Source organism: Candoia aspera, chromosome 3 (assembly GCF_035149785.1).
Source record: "Candoia aspera isolate rCanAsp1 chromosome 3, rCanAsp1.hap2, whole genome shotgun sequence".
Lineage (NCBI taxonomy): Eukaryota > Metazoa > Chordata > Lepidosauria > Squamata > Boidae > Candoia > Candoia aspera.
The window spans coordinates 167,234,547-167,249,713 of record NC_086155.1 but is presented as its reverse complement, the minus strand read 5'-3'; the positions used below and the strand labels follow the sequence as shown (position 1 = coordinate 167,249,713).

Here is a 15,167-nt window from a genome sequence, read left to right as displayed (position 1 = left end):
GAAAAGCAGCGCCAGTACTGCAGCCTTTGATTATTTATCTTTGTGTGTATACTTACAAAAATGCACTCACTCCAGAATGCGTATCCTATCATCACCACATGCAAACAAACAAAAAAAGGAAAGAAAGAAAAAAGAAAAGAAAAGGAGGGGGAAATGAAGGAAGGAGAAAAGCCTCTATAGACAGAAAAGAATATTCACAAGATGTTTTTCACCGAGACAATGCAAGGAGCTCATTAAAACTGCTAAACATGCTGCACGCTGACGAGGAGACACGCTAGACTTAGGTTTTAAAGCCCCGCTATTTTTATTATGCAATGCCCTGCAACCCTGCTCTTTTCCACCCGACACTGCAGCAATTCTCCAAGGCTGTGCGTGTATGTCCGTGTCCACGACGCATACGCAACGCGCCCGCCCCAACTCGCACACACGGCGGTGGGAGAAAAAAAAGAGCGCGCGGGTTACCTGTAGGAACGCTCCCCTCGCACCGTGTGCTTCCTGAAAGGGATGATGGTGCCGTTATCCTGGATGATGTCGTTGTTGTTCTCTCCATTTGGGGACAGCGCTTGAGTAGGACCAGGCATTGGAGCGCTCCCAAAAGCACGCAGCCCGAACCTGGATGCCTGGGCGAGGAGAAGCTGGGACGGGCTGGGCGCTCGCGTCTTCTCCTTTACTACCGATTCCGTCCGCCTCTCCTCGCCGCCGTCTTCTTCCCCCCCTCCTCTCCGGCCGGTGACGTCAAATAGCCGGGAGCAGCACCCGGGCCACGTGACCAGCTCCTCACCATAGCAACCAGCTAACTCATCAGATCTCCTCGATTCACACAGGGCTTGAGAATGGCCACACGGAGGCAGCCAAACAGGCGCAAGGGGCAGGGCTAACATCTGGCACGTAGATCCCACTCAGCTTGGCGCGCGCCCCCGCCCCGCTTCCTCTACGATTCCCCTCCAGCCATGCACTCTATAAATGCAGCTGCCTATACAAAGAGCAGAAAAGGGGAGGAATCGAGGGAGACCGTGGGTGTCTATTTGAAAAAGACCTCCCTACTGTATTTGGTTTAGCGTTTTCCTTCACACCCCACCCCGTTAGTAAAATTGTACAGAAATCATCCTGCTTTTTCAGACAATTCAACTATATTTGCTCGACCGCAAGAGGACAGAGGAGCACAGTCAAAACATGCGACCAGCTGCTCGGGAAACCCGAGCTTTAGAATTATGGGGTTCCCTTTACCGCCAATAATCACCCCGGATGAAGCTTGGAAAAATGTACACAGCATGGGAAATCGTTCTCAGTAGATAAAGCAAGGGAGATAGTGAGCTAAAGGCACGTTTTCCATATGGATATATTTAAATGGCTATTATTCTATTCTCTTTTCCTTTTTCCATTAAAGAGATTTATTTTCAGGTAAAAAACATGGTAAAAAGCTCTTTCCACTTCTAAGTACCGAGATAAGCGAAGAGGCATTTCCTACTCCCTCTCCTTCCTCAGCAGTAACATAGTTCATTTGTTATCATTATAACCCAAGCAAACAAAACAAAACGAAAACCCTTTTGCTCCTAGCTTCATAATCCACCACCATCTCCACCCTGACAAAACCAAATTATCTTGGCCTCAGATGACTGAAAGCAGAATCAAAGCTACTCACTGTATACTAAACTGAGATGGCGACAATAATCCAAATACTAGCAATGTGGACATAAATTCTAGTCACTGGGCAGGTTTAAGGTGCTTGCATAGTATAATCCTCATCGCTGTCCTCATAAAATCACTTCTCAGACATAGATACACTTTTCTTCCTTATTTATTGTTGACAAAAAATTGAGTAAAGCAGTGCTGCTGAATTTTTACAGTGTATTAAAGATCTGACTATAAAGTCTGCTCATGTTCTTAATAAACACTTTCATCTTCTTCTTACAGACTCCTGGCAGGGAAGAGGAACTAAACACTCCTTTCTTAAACAAAGGCTGTTGAAATCACCTTGAAAGTTCAAATGCATTTTAACAACCTCAGAGCATTCACTCAATCTATTTGATGGTTTTCTTCTTTCAGAATATGCATGAAGAAGAAGGCAGTTAAATGTTTTTTGTAAAAAGTTAACAGATCTTAAAAAATGATCCTGTTAAGTACCTGAATAACCACACTCCTTTGGTCTCAAACGTCCCTGCCTGACAATTGTTTTCAGCTACTTACCCTAAAGTAATAAATAAAGCTTTGATTATGCAACTTTTTGGGGTGGGGGGGGATATTCACTCAAATTATAAGTAGCTACTCCTCCAAACAATAGGTAGCTCACTGTGGATTTTGCAGGATTAATTTAGCTCAAGTGAGTGAGCAGGAGAGCTATGGAGCTTTTTTGAATGATAGGCTTGTAAACTTCAGAACTAAGGACCAAATAAACACAACTACCCATTATTTTCTGTGAATTCTTACTATATGTGCACATCATATTTTCTCCAAACCTGCCTAGGGTGGGGTTCATATTATTATCATTCCCCATGTGATTGTTAAAGCAAGTCTATAAGTTCAAGTGTCCACTATGAACTGTTTCAAACATGATTTGCAAAAAAATAAATAAATTATGGACCACAAGGGCTAGGTTCACAAATCATGCTAAGCAAAATCCAAATAACTTACATTTAAAGCAATGTGTGAACCAATATGAAGTAGTTTAAACCAAACAATGGCAATCTGCCCATTCATGGATTAGGTGGTGATTTGATCAAAGATGTCCCTGGTCCTCACTTTGACACTCTAAATCATTACATCTTATTGTAATGATGTACATTGGCTCTTTATCTGATTTGATCCAACCTCTTTCTGTATCAATCAAGATAGGTAGCAGCATCTAGGCAACACTGGCTAATTAATTTTTTTTAATGCAGTTTTGGCTCTGGTTAGTACTTTGAATGGAAGATCACCAGAACATCCCAGGCTTATAGTCTACACTGGGAAGTTGAAAAACATTCCAGAAGAAGACAGTGGGAATCTATTTTTGCATTATTGCCTTTTATTTCCATCTCAACTGTGATATGGTTCCAAGGAAGCCTGGCCAAAGTGACTGAGAACAACTATGGTGGAAAAGAGAAACAAAAAACAGAAACAGAACCAAACCTCCTGTAATATGTAATGTAGGAAAAAAGCATGTGTTAAAATAGCCCACTCTTTATTGAGAAGGTGCAAGTATTCTTATCAAACCTAATAATTAATCCAAGGGCTCTCAGAAAAGGAGCCATAATCTGTTCTAGTTATCCAAATTATTCAGTACATTTCCTCAGAAATATTGGCCAACTGCAAGATATCCTTCCACATCCATAGTTCTTTTTAAAAAAGAAACCTTATAGCAGCAGACCCTTACACAGTGAGGAATACTCGTTTTTGGAAATTGATTTAACTTCTCAATCAGGACAACAACCGCAACAGTCCACCCATAATTCTTGATAGACTGCAATCCTATACCTTTCTTCCTCAGATACATACAGACTGAACTTCTCATCTTTCTTTACAAGTCCTCCTCTCTCCATATGCTTTTTCCTCCATAGTTATTATCCGCCAGTGGTACAGTCATGTATCTTGATTATGGAACAAATAAGGGAAAAGCCAGACTCAAATGCATGTCAGCACAGCATGATGTTTTACCTTAGTCCACATATATTTTCATACCAGGTGGTCAAATTATTTACTACTTCTTGCTTTGATTATATGATGCACCTTCTCAAATGCGCATGTACTGCCTTCTGCCTACTCCAGGATCCTGAAGAAAATTCTCAGAGAATTTTTAATTTTTATATAGTATCTGATACATCTTTGCACATTATTTTAGGGGTACTATACTTCATATCTGAAAGACTCCTCAAAAAATAATTTTTTGCTCTTCAAAGCATATTTTTCAAACTACTGCATGATGACTTCACTCTTTTTTCCCCAAATCCCACTTTTCTACTAAAATGTTGGTAAAACTTTTCTAGTTTTCACGCTCTGTGTAACTCCAACTAATAACTAATGCAGCTGAAGCAGCTTCATGCTGCTTCCCTATTTACTGCTATCTGTACTTTTCTTGCATTTCCTCTGAGTCATATTATATTATAATTTGCCAAGGGCATGTATCTGTCTTCATGTACTTTGCAAAGCATTACATAAATTTACAGTGCTATGTAAACAGTAAGGAAATAATACTATACAGTAAACATTTAAGTATCATTATCGATGTTGGATTGTGTAAAAGTTTTATCATTATTTGAGAAACACACTTTTGACACATGCTTGCACCATAAAAAATAACAAAGTAAATGATTGCACAATAACTTAATGGATACATTTAAAAAGCCAGGAAACAATGCCGAGATAACAGTTCTGGACATTATAAAAATATTTTGAGTTATTTTTTAAAAACAAACAATGCTGAAAAATGAAATGCCTACTTCATTAAGTCCATCAAAAGAGCAGCAAATGCTAAAAAATGCTGAATATAAATTTGCAGCATTACATGCTAAATTTGTTTCAGTTCTAAAAATAATCAACTACATATCCAAGGAGACCTATTTTCAACACCAGCCGTTTTATTCCAACTGAACCTAGTAAAATTAAGGTATAGAAGGGAGAAAAAAGCCTACATTCATTTTTTTTTCCTTTTACAGTTACAATTTTGCCAGTGATGTTCTGAGAACATAGAGAAGAAATGATACAGGTTCCATATGGACAGCAGACATATTAGCCTGGCTGACATTCACTACTTGGAAACAATGCACACATTACAGATGTACTTAATTTTGACATCATTGCAAGCCACTACAAATACACTAAGTCATCTGGTAGGAGTCCATCTCCCACAGCTGTATTCGTACACCCCCCTCCCAAAAGCTCCACTTCCAGTTACGAACCAACTGATATAAGAACACAGACTGAAAGCAAGTAGTTAGAATACTGTTCGGGTCTTTAATTATGCCTTTTAAGCAAGTTAAGAAGTAGTAGTTTTGGGTTTTGGATGTATGCCTAAAGAGAGAGCTTTGTACTCACACTCCCCCACCAAATGAAAACAAAGAAAATATTTCTTATTAAATATGATAATGCAATGCTTCTTCAATAAACAATAGAATAAATCTCTTTAAAACATGCTTTTAAAAATATCTTTATCCCAGTATTTCCCTTCGTTTTCTTTATAACACTCATTCCAAGCATTTTTTAAAACGCTCCACTTGGGTAGTTCTCATCAGAACAGAAGAACCAGAATCAAATAATAAAGCTTTAAAATTAAAGGAGATCGACCTCTACTTTTGCAAGCATAATTTGTTAGTCCAGAGATTAATTTGGGAGCTTTTATACTACAGTATTTTATTTTCCCATTTTCTTGTGCTTTTAAAAATGGCTGAGATTGTCACAGCTAAGCATCCCATGCTGTTGCTACAAAGTTGCCTGTCTAAGAAAAGAGAGAACACATTCAAATGTGTCAATCAGCTTGCAAACTGAGCACAGTATCTTTTCTAGCTCAAGGGTCTTCTATGTCACAGCCATCTTTTTCCCTGTTGCGTTAATGATTATCAGATGCTCATATAAATAACAGAAGAAAGGCTCAAAGGACATTTAGTCTCAAAATATTTTGTGAACAACAGTGGCTGTCCTTTTCTACTAGGCACTGTCCAAGTATCCAGATGCAACAGTCCAGAGATTTCATTTGCCAAGAACAAAATTGCCAAATACTGAGAAAGCTCTTTACAACCCCCATTCTCTCTCTCATTGTCTCTCACACATATTCTTGCAAAGGATCTGTGCAATATATCTTCATCTCAGTGTGGAGTGATAAACAGAGTGCTAGAACGGGACTACGATAAATAAAATAAATAACTAAAACTCATTGTTGATTGGGATTATTATTATTTCTCACCCTATTTGACAGAGTTGTTATGAATCACTTTGAGTTTCTTATGAGAAAGATGGGATCATTAAAGTCCTTTAAGAAATGATACTTAGGGAGGATTTAAACATTTCCACAGCAAAGACAGAAGGACTAGCTCTGTTAAGATAAAAATGGTGAAAATGCTGAAGGTTTCACTTCCACTGTCTACGGGGTGTGCAACTTTTCCTATTCTTTTAGGATACAATACTGTCATTTCCTGGTAAATCTTCCCTATTCTATTACTGACCAACAGGCCTCTCAACAAATGTATCCTCCATATGAAAGGGATTGGCATCAGGACAGAACAAAAGAATCACTTCCTCTGCCAGGAATCCCTGCCTTTTGCACACATCAACATTCAGTTTGTTGTTTAAGTTAGCACTACCATGGTAGACCTCATGGTGAGGGTTCTAAAAAGACACAAGCAAAAAAAGAGAAGGTGGGAAAGGTAATCTCTGATTCTTCCTTTTTTTTCCCCAATGCCCCCAGGTTGCTGGGACAGCCACAAAAGCTGAACTGACCCAAAAGGAAGAGAGATCAAGGAGGGATGACTCTGAGAGATTATCTCCTCACAAAACTTCCCTCCATGCTTTCACTTCTTATCATCTAATTAAAACTTTGGCTCTTTGGCTCTACAGCTTGAATTAATTATATGAAAATACCTCTGTTTCTAAAGCTGCCTCAGGGCATTTCCAACTGGTACAGTTTTCAATCCTTCACAAATCAATCTGAAGTTTATCCTCAATCACCTTCAATTCTGCAGCCCTCCAAACAAGGAAAATAGGTAAGGAATAATATGAGCCAGCCAATTCTCCCTCTTGCTGACCCGAACACACAAAGAAAATAAATTGCCAGCATCCCGCTGCCATCCAGGTTTTCAGTAAATCTTGTGTACAGTTGTTACAGGGAAAAGTTACCTTGGTGTAAAAGCATCATCTGTTTCTATTGAAAAGTCTGTAGTTGCCATTATGCTGGAAGAATAGCATGGCAGCACTTTTGCAAACAAAAACTTTCAGAATAGCTTTATCTATTGGTTGTAAGTTGCAGTGTAGACCCTCTGTGTGTAGGATGGAGGAAAGTGAGGGTATGGTTTGCTTCAGCCTAGAGCAGTGTTTCTCAACCTTGGTAACTTTCAGATGTGTGGACTTCAACTCCCAGAATTCTGGGAGTTGAAGTCCACACATCTGAAAGTTGCCAAGGTTGAGAAACACTGGCCTAGAGGCTAGGAAGTGACTGAGGCAATAGGTGTATATTGCTTACATAAACAGTCAGGAGAAATCAGAGCAGAGTTTTTGGTTCTTTGTTTTTTTTAATGTGATTGTAAAATTAAGAAGAAACTGACTAGGATAGGATCTGTTCATTGGTAAAGTTACCGACATTCCTTCCTTAGCATAATTCAGCTGTGGTGGCTACTGAGCAAGTTGCTGCTTGCATCCAGGAAAAAAAAGAGGAAAAGACTTCCTTGTAAGTCCCAGGACCACAGAAGAGGAGGACCAGTTGCTTTGATCTTCTGGTTTCAGATAAACCACTGCAGAGTCTTTACTGCCACATGGTCTTCGACAAGAATAAAAACCAGTCCATAAAACAGACTGGAAAGTTTGACCTAGTCCAAAAAGGCAGTATTTTTAGAAGCAATTTCCCTATTTTCTCAATAAGCCTGAAAATGTCAATGAGCAGTTGATCATACCAGAACATATCAAATGAAAAGTTTTTTAAAAAAAGTAGATAGCTTAGCATTCAAAAAGATCTGCACTCCACAGAAACAGGCTGCCTATTTAAAAAAAAATCATTAGAAAATATTCCGCTAGTTCCTGAAGAACCACAAGATAAGATCAAGCTAGAAACTTCAGTATGACAGATAATACAAAAAGAAGTTGTAGAAGTCCCTTGAGCTGAAGAAAGTTGTAGAAAGATGAGCTTCATATAAAACATCCAGATTTAGCTTCTTACTGTATATTTATTTATTTAATCACATTTGTATAGCCACCCATCTCACATAGTGACTCTGGGTGGCATACATAGTAATAATCAAGAATATATAAAAACCATTAAAAGAACCAATTTAAATTAAAACAAGACAAAAACAAATAAAAAACAAAATGGCAGGAAAACGTTACATTGACCATCATACAACTATCTAACAGGGTCCACTCTACCATGGGATCCACAAGCTAGTTGACAAGGCCATGTTTTAAGGGCCTTCCAGAAGGCCAACATACTATATACCAACAATATTAGCATTATTTACAGTACTAATCCCCTAACAATATGTTTCACTATCTCTTTGGGTTTTTCTCCACTTGAACCTATCCATGGCACAAACAGGTCTGGCAACATATTTGTTCTGCTATGTCCCCATGACAATGTCTTCATCTTGTTCCCAGCCCATGAATGAGACAGGGTTAAGTAGTCCTTAACTATACCAGTACTTCAGTAGTATTTTCCTTCTTATTCTAATACCCTTCTCTAGACTATGGAATAACTCGTGGTAATATCATTGCCCAGTTCTGAGGCAAAGGGAACTAGATAATCAGGAGAGCCTGAAACATGTTTTGGAATCATACATGTGCCATTAATAGTGAGTGAAGCAATACAAGATATATACAAAAATTGGGCTTTCCCCTTCAGTAGATATTGATGTATAGGGACTTTTCATTGCAGCCATTTCTAACATCAGTTGTATGTCCATCTATTTTTGGGGACATTGTTGTTGTAGATTTTTATTTTTATTTAGCTTCAAAAGCACAATAGTATTACAGAATAGGAATTATAGAATCTCAGCAAGTGTACATCTTGCATAAGATTCTGCCATCCTATACAACAAGGGAAAATACCAAGATGCATTCTCTGTGGCTGTTCAAACAATTATGACAATCTTTCCCATGGAGATCTGCAAAAATCAGATCCAATAGAAGTTTTATAACTCCTACAACAATTTAGAATATGTGCTTTCAGCAATCTGGGTTAAAGTCTACGGAGGAGAGAAGAACAATTAACATATTTGCTTTCTAATAAGACTGTATTAAAAAAAATCCCAAGTCTCTAGAATAAGTGGGGTGATAAATATAAGATAAGAACAGAATGCAGGAGAGAAAGGAACACACACAGACAAAAGAAACAGTAAGACAGTAGGTATCAAACAGAATGAACAGCATGTTTAGTAGGCTAGCAAAACTAGATCCTCTAACAAAACATGGCAAGTTATGAAACATCATAATTCTAATCATTTCAAAAAGAAGTTGTCACATCAACTGTGCCTGTGCCTGAGCTTCATGATTATTAGCATTCAAAAAATAAATAAATTTTTATGTTGCAACATATTTGCTGAATTTTGAGTTGGACTTAAATGTATGTCAAAAAGAATTTTTAAAATCAAACATGAATGTAATGGATTAATCATGGTGCAAAATTAATGAAATTCAGCTTTTTAAAGTTTAAACACAATAGTTCTTCCTAGTTTACATTATTACTTGAATTATTCAAGCTGTGCAGTTAGTCTGTGTTTTATTTTAAGAAGTGGGGGTTATTATTAGTCAGATAGCATAATTTCCAGGGAATAATTTCTGATTATAGAAAGAAGCAAAGGCACATTATATAAAAAGTTCAGGCTATTTTAAAGCAGGACCTTAAAAAGGCACTGAACTTATCTTACCATCACAGCACTCAAGTACTGAAGCCTTCAACAAACATTCCATTCAAGTAAAGTTTTCTTCATCAAGGGAAAATACCCATGTATCCCTCCAAGTTTTTAACTAAAAGGAAGAACTTGTAATTAAAAATATCCAATTTATCATGGTGCTTTGCAATTATTTTTGGAGGGTTGACTCAAATCAAATGTTTGCACGTATGATATTGTTATTAATATTACTGTTAATAAGTATCAGAATGTGACAGATTGAGATGGGTATAAATTGCACACACTGTATAAGTTCCATAAATAATTAATTTTATAGGTAAGTTTACCAACTGAAAATATTGTAGCTGTGTTATTCTCTGACAGCAAAAAATCAGAAGTCTGGTCATACCTTTTACGATTAACAGATTTCATGAAAAAGGCACAAGCTTCTGTGAGCTGCAGCTGACTTCATCAGATGAGACTAGCCACTCTATGCATCTGATGAAATGAACTGCAACTCACAAAAGTTTATGCCTTTTTAATAAAATCTGTTAGTTGGAAAAGTTGCTACCAGACTCTTGGTTTCTTGCCAACTGAAGAAAAATGTACTACATTTAAAATCTCAGAATTAAAAACCAATTATGAGGGGAAAAAATAATTAAATGCATCAGCAGAGCTAGATATTTGAAACCCATTTTAACAATATTTTCCAATTGCTGTCTGAAAGGCACTAAGGAAAAAAAAACACCACATCTCTACAAATTCATACTGATGCCACTACCAAAGAGAGATCCTTTCTTTTGTGCAAATATGCTTGAGTTCCTTTTGGGAGATGGGCGGTGATAAATTTGATTAATAAATAAACAAACAATGGCACAGAGAAAAGACCTTTCAAGGCAGATTTTTAAAAGAAAAGAGACTCCTGGCTAGAGATCACTGGGACTCGTGTTCTTCCAGTCTTTCAATCCAGATCTCATACTCCAAGCTGAACAGAAATTCAGTAGATCTACTGGAATAAGTAGGTTGGAATCCAGTCCATAAGCATGTTCAGGGCAATTCTGCAAAAATACAGTGTCTTTAAATTACACTGAAAGTCACGAGATTAATAATTTCTGGAGATACTGTGCCAGTTTATTACGGCATAAACTTTTGCAGAATTAAGCAGTCTACTTTTTTTGCAGCTCACTTCCTTCGGATGTTTGTACTTATTTTGCACAGAAAGTAGAATCTATTTACATTATAAACAAAAAAACCTTACTGCTTTTCATTCTCCATGAAAATGTCCTGAAACTTTGGAATCTGAATATTTTTGAGGAGTTGGAAATTGAGAAATTGTAAAAGTAATAATATTCCTGATATTAAGGATTGGATTCAAGGGATGTGTGATTTATATGTTTTTGAAAAGGCAATTTGATCTACTAATCAAAAAATGACTGAATATGTTCTTTTATAGCATAGATTTTATATCTTGTAATGTTAGAGAATAACTATTTTTTATTCTTTATTAATGTTTATTTAGAAATTTGTTTGGTATTTCATTAATATGTAACATATATAGATAGTTTCCCCCTTTTCTGTTTGATTGTTAGGTAGCTATATTTTTTTGTAGTTTTTCATATATTTCTTTTCCTGGTTTTCTTGTATTTTGTATTTTTCTATTTCTTTCTGTAAAGCTTGTTAAGAAAAATAAATAAAAATGCATGTCATTAACTCTTTAATTAGATAATATCAACTGTTTGATGTTTTGTCATAACATTTTACCATTCTTAATTTATATAGTTCAGAATATGTCAATATAATCCAATCTATACAAACTTTAATGCTGTGGATGATATTGCAAAGAACAGAGAGGGGTTCCCTAGGTATGGTTAACAATGGAGTTTTTAGGTTTTCTATTTCAAGAAAAGCATTTTATATTATTTCTTAGCTTGTGCAAAAATGAACAGCATTTCAAATAATAAAAATATATATAATTTTTAAGAAGTAAAAAAAGGAAGTAAGCTTTTAATTTTTTTTTAAAATGACAGTACAAAATCCTTTTTTGGAATAATATATTCTATTTGTGCTAGTGTTCCGGTTTTCTGTATTTATACCCTGGAGAAAAGATGTGTTCGTACATAGTATTCAGATCATTAGCAAATAGAATCAGGGGAATCATATGTAAAAAAACAGCCAGTCGCAAGCAAAGTGTTTTATCTAGCTAACATCACACAGATGAAACTTTCCCTACTCAAATATATTCTTTACATCTGGATCAGGAGACCATAAACCTGCTTCATTATGTTTGCTGTGTTCTATATTAAACCAACAGTATATTTCAGCATATACCAAAGTCCTGAGAATGTGGGGAACTTAACTTCTCTGCTACACACAGACACACACACACACACACACACACACACACAGAATTGTAATACACTTTTTCAAGCCCCAAAGAAGTTCTTGCTACTTCTATAGCAACCCCAAGAATCTCTGTACTGAAGAAAAACTTTTTCAGGTGCTTTCTAGACATTGCCACCTTGTGGATATATCTTCATATTACTTCTTATACAGCTTACTAAATAAGTAATTGCTGTAATATGGTAGTTATTAATGGGGTAGTTTAAATTGATGTTATATTTTTCCAATGTCTTATATTTATTAGTTAATCATTATGAATTTACTATGGCACTGAACTGTTTTATTGATTGTCCAGATATATAAGCATCAACATTGATTATAATATTGATGTTTTTGGATAATTGTTTTGTACTTTTTGTCAAGTACTTTAGACTTCAAGTCAAGAGAACAAAGTTGATAAATATGACATTTAATTTAATTTATTGCCTACCTAAGTAATGCAACAAACATTCAGAACTTACTTTGTATATTCATCCACTTGCTCTGTCTGCTGGGATGAACTCTTTCTTGTAGCAATTTGATGCTATGAAGGAAAATATAGCAACTTTTAGTTTCACATAAAAATCAGAAAAAATATTCAGTACATTGCCTTTGTATATCCTGTTTATGGCATCAATTTAATCGTGTTTTAGAATCCTGAATCTGAGTAAGATATCTGAAAATTTGAAGAAAGCATCACTTTTTCATCCCAATGAGCAGGCCTCACATCCCTCAGGGAAATTAGAATGATGATGCAATTCTTACACTACAGCTTATAGAAGCTATTAAATAAAATACCCCTAGGGCATATCACTGTATCTGTTTAATGTTGCATCATGCAATACAAGGCTGTCCCCCCCCCCCAAAAAAAACCCCAGATGCTTCTCATAGAACAGTTTCTTAGAGATGTTAGGACTGCAGCTCTTAGAATTCTCCAAGGCTCATGTAGGCTCTCGAATTCTGGGAAATATATCCAGACACCTCTAGGAGGCAGCAGGTTGGAAAAGGCTGCCAGGCACATTAAACTAACCCCCAACCAAAGAAAAAAAACCATGCTAATATTGTCCACCCAGAATTAATTCATACTGATACAATGTTGCTAAGAAAATATATATAAAATAACATGTGTGTTCATTATTATATTTGTTGGGATGACCGTAGTTCTATTTTAGTCTTTGTGGGACCACTTGCATGTGGTATGCTATAGTAGCTCATATGTACAATAGAAGTTGTATTTGAAAGGCTTGCTTAATAATTCTAAATCCCCACTCCCCTATTATGATAGGCATAGAGATATATTAAACCCAAGAGTTCCATTGATTTCAGTATAAATGTTGCTGGTGTTTTCAGGTAATTGTTTATGTACAAGTTCTACTAAAATAAGAGGAGTTCCCCCAGGGACGAGTCCGTCACCTCTAGAATATCATCCATCCATCTTGCCCCTCTTCCTTTTGCCCTCCACTCTTCCCAGCATCAGCATCTTCTCCAGGGTGTCCTGTCTTCTCATTATGTGGCCAAAGTACTTCAGTTTTGCCTTTAATATCATTCCCTCAAGTGAGCAGTCTGGCTTTATTTCCTGGAGGATGGACTGGTTTGATCTTCTTGTGGTCCAAGGCACTCTCAGAATTTTCCTCCAACACCACAGTTCAAAAGCATCGATCTTCCTTCACTTATCCTTCCTTATGGTCCAGCTCTCGCAGCCATATGTTACTACCGGGAATACCATTGCTTTAACTATGCGGACCTTTGTTGTCAGTGTGAAGTCTCTGCTTTTAACTATTTTATCGAGATTTGTCATTGCTTTCCTCCCAAGAATTAAATGTCTTCTGATTTCCTGGCTGCAGTCAGCATCTGCAGTAATATTTGCTCCTAGAAATACAAAGTTTGTCACTGCCTCTACATTTTCTCCCTCTATTTGCCAGTTATCAATCAAGCTGGTTGCCATAATCTTGGTTTTTTTGAGGTTTAGCTGCAAGCCAGCTTTTGTACTTTCTTCTTTCACCTTCGTCATAAGGCTCCTCAGTTCCTCCTCGCTTTCAGCCATCAAAGTGGTATCATCTGCATATCTGAGATTGTTAATGTTTCTTCGTAGGCTAGATTGTTAATTCTTCATTGTAGGCTAGGATGAATTAATTAAGCCTACCTGCATAGTGGAAAATCTCATATAGTTATAATATGGCAATATGGCAATATATTATTTCTGCCTTAATATCTGTACAATGGAGCAGTATTTTTTAAATACTACAGCACCCACCTTTATATATAACTTTATATGTGCACTGTTTAGTTTGTTCAATCTCTTTCTGGTTGCTCTAAGAAAATAGTACTCTACAAGCATTGTGCCTGTCTGGTAGTTTCTGACTCATGATACAAGCTTCTGATTCATGGTAAAGCAGTCCCTTCTCCTCTTGAATAAGATTTGTAAATTTGTCACGTGAACTGCAGTTATATTTCACCTGACTATTCATACAATTTCTGTTTGTTTCAACACATCATTTGAGTTCCTCTGAACATAAGCTGACATTTCCCCACTTGCAAATCCTTGTTCAGGCATGGACATTTTGGACACTTACAGATACGACAGCAAGTGCAAATTTAACATTTATAGAGTGTTAAGCAAAAATATTTTAGTGACTAATATTCATCAAGTGAAGCACAAAATCTAAAACAAAAAACCCCCAAAAAAGTAAATTAAAATAAGTTTATTAACTAACTCTGGAAAGAAGAAATGAATGAAATGAGTAGATTTTATTGAAAAATACTTCTTTATGAAAGAATATAGTCCCAAATAAGTATTTTGGCCAATGAAGGGCTAAATCGGCTCAAATTGAAAGGAAAGGATACATAATGACATTGAAGTTGGATACCTCACTGAAAAGGAAAGACAATACAAATGATTTGTATAACAGATATAATCATTAGTAAAAACATGTTCTCCACATGTCTTTTCTGCTAAATGTTAACTTCTTAATCTCTTTCTCATTTTGTGTTGCACCTAGCATTAATTGCCACAGTATTCTAGTTGGTTGTTACATAATAGAAGCCACATAGCTGGCACTCCCCTGCCATTACTTCAGACAGTATTCTAATATCTGAGGAATGTAGGAATAACAAGGGAAGAAATGCTACAATTGCATGGAGAAAGGATGCTCCTTTCTGAGGCCACAAAATGATGAACGATTTACATTGTCTTCCCAGGGGATCCTTTCATGTGGTTTCTATGTCAATTGGAACCACCAGAGAGCAGCAATCATTATGGATCTTGTAACAACCAACCTGTATTCT

The 15,167-nt window shown here is 36.5% G+C and overlaps 1 protein-coding gene across 4 annotated transcripts in view; it reads right to left on the bottom strand.

Moving 5' to 3' along the window:
- MAPRE2 (microtubule associated protein RP/EB family member 2) overlaps positions 1–15,167 on the bottom strand; it is an 81,013-nt gene that overhangs the window by 46,151 nt on the left and 19,695 nt on the right. For 2 of the 4 annotated variants that reach the window (XM_063299244.1, XM_063299245.1), the window contains exon 2: positions 12,365–12,426. Coding sequence is in view for 2 of the 4 variants with exons in the window: in XM_063299242.1 (XP_063155312.1) it covers positions 463–581 (119 nt within the window). In the remaining 2 variants the exon portion in view is untranslated. Of the gene's footprint in view, positions 1–462; positions 727–12,364; positions 12,427–15,167 lie in introns of those variants that run through there. The other 2 variants (XM_063299242.1, XM_063299246.1) reach the window with 2 other exon arrangements.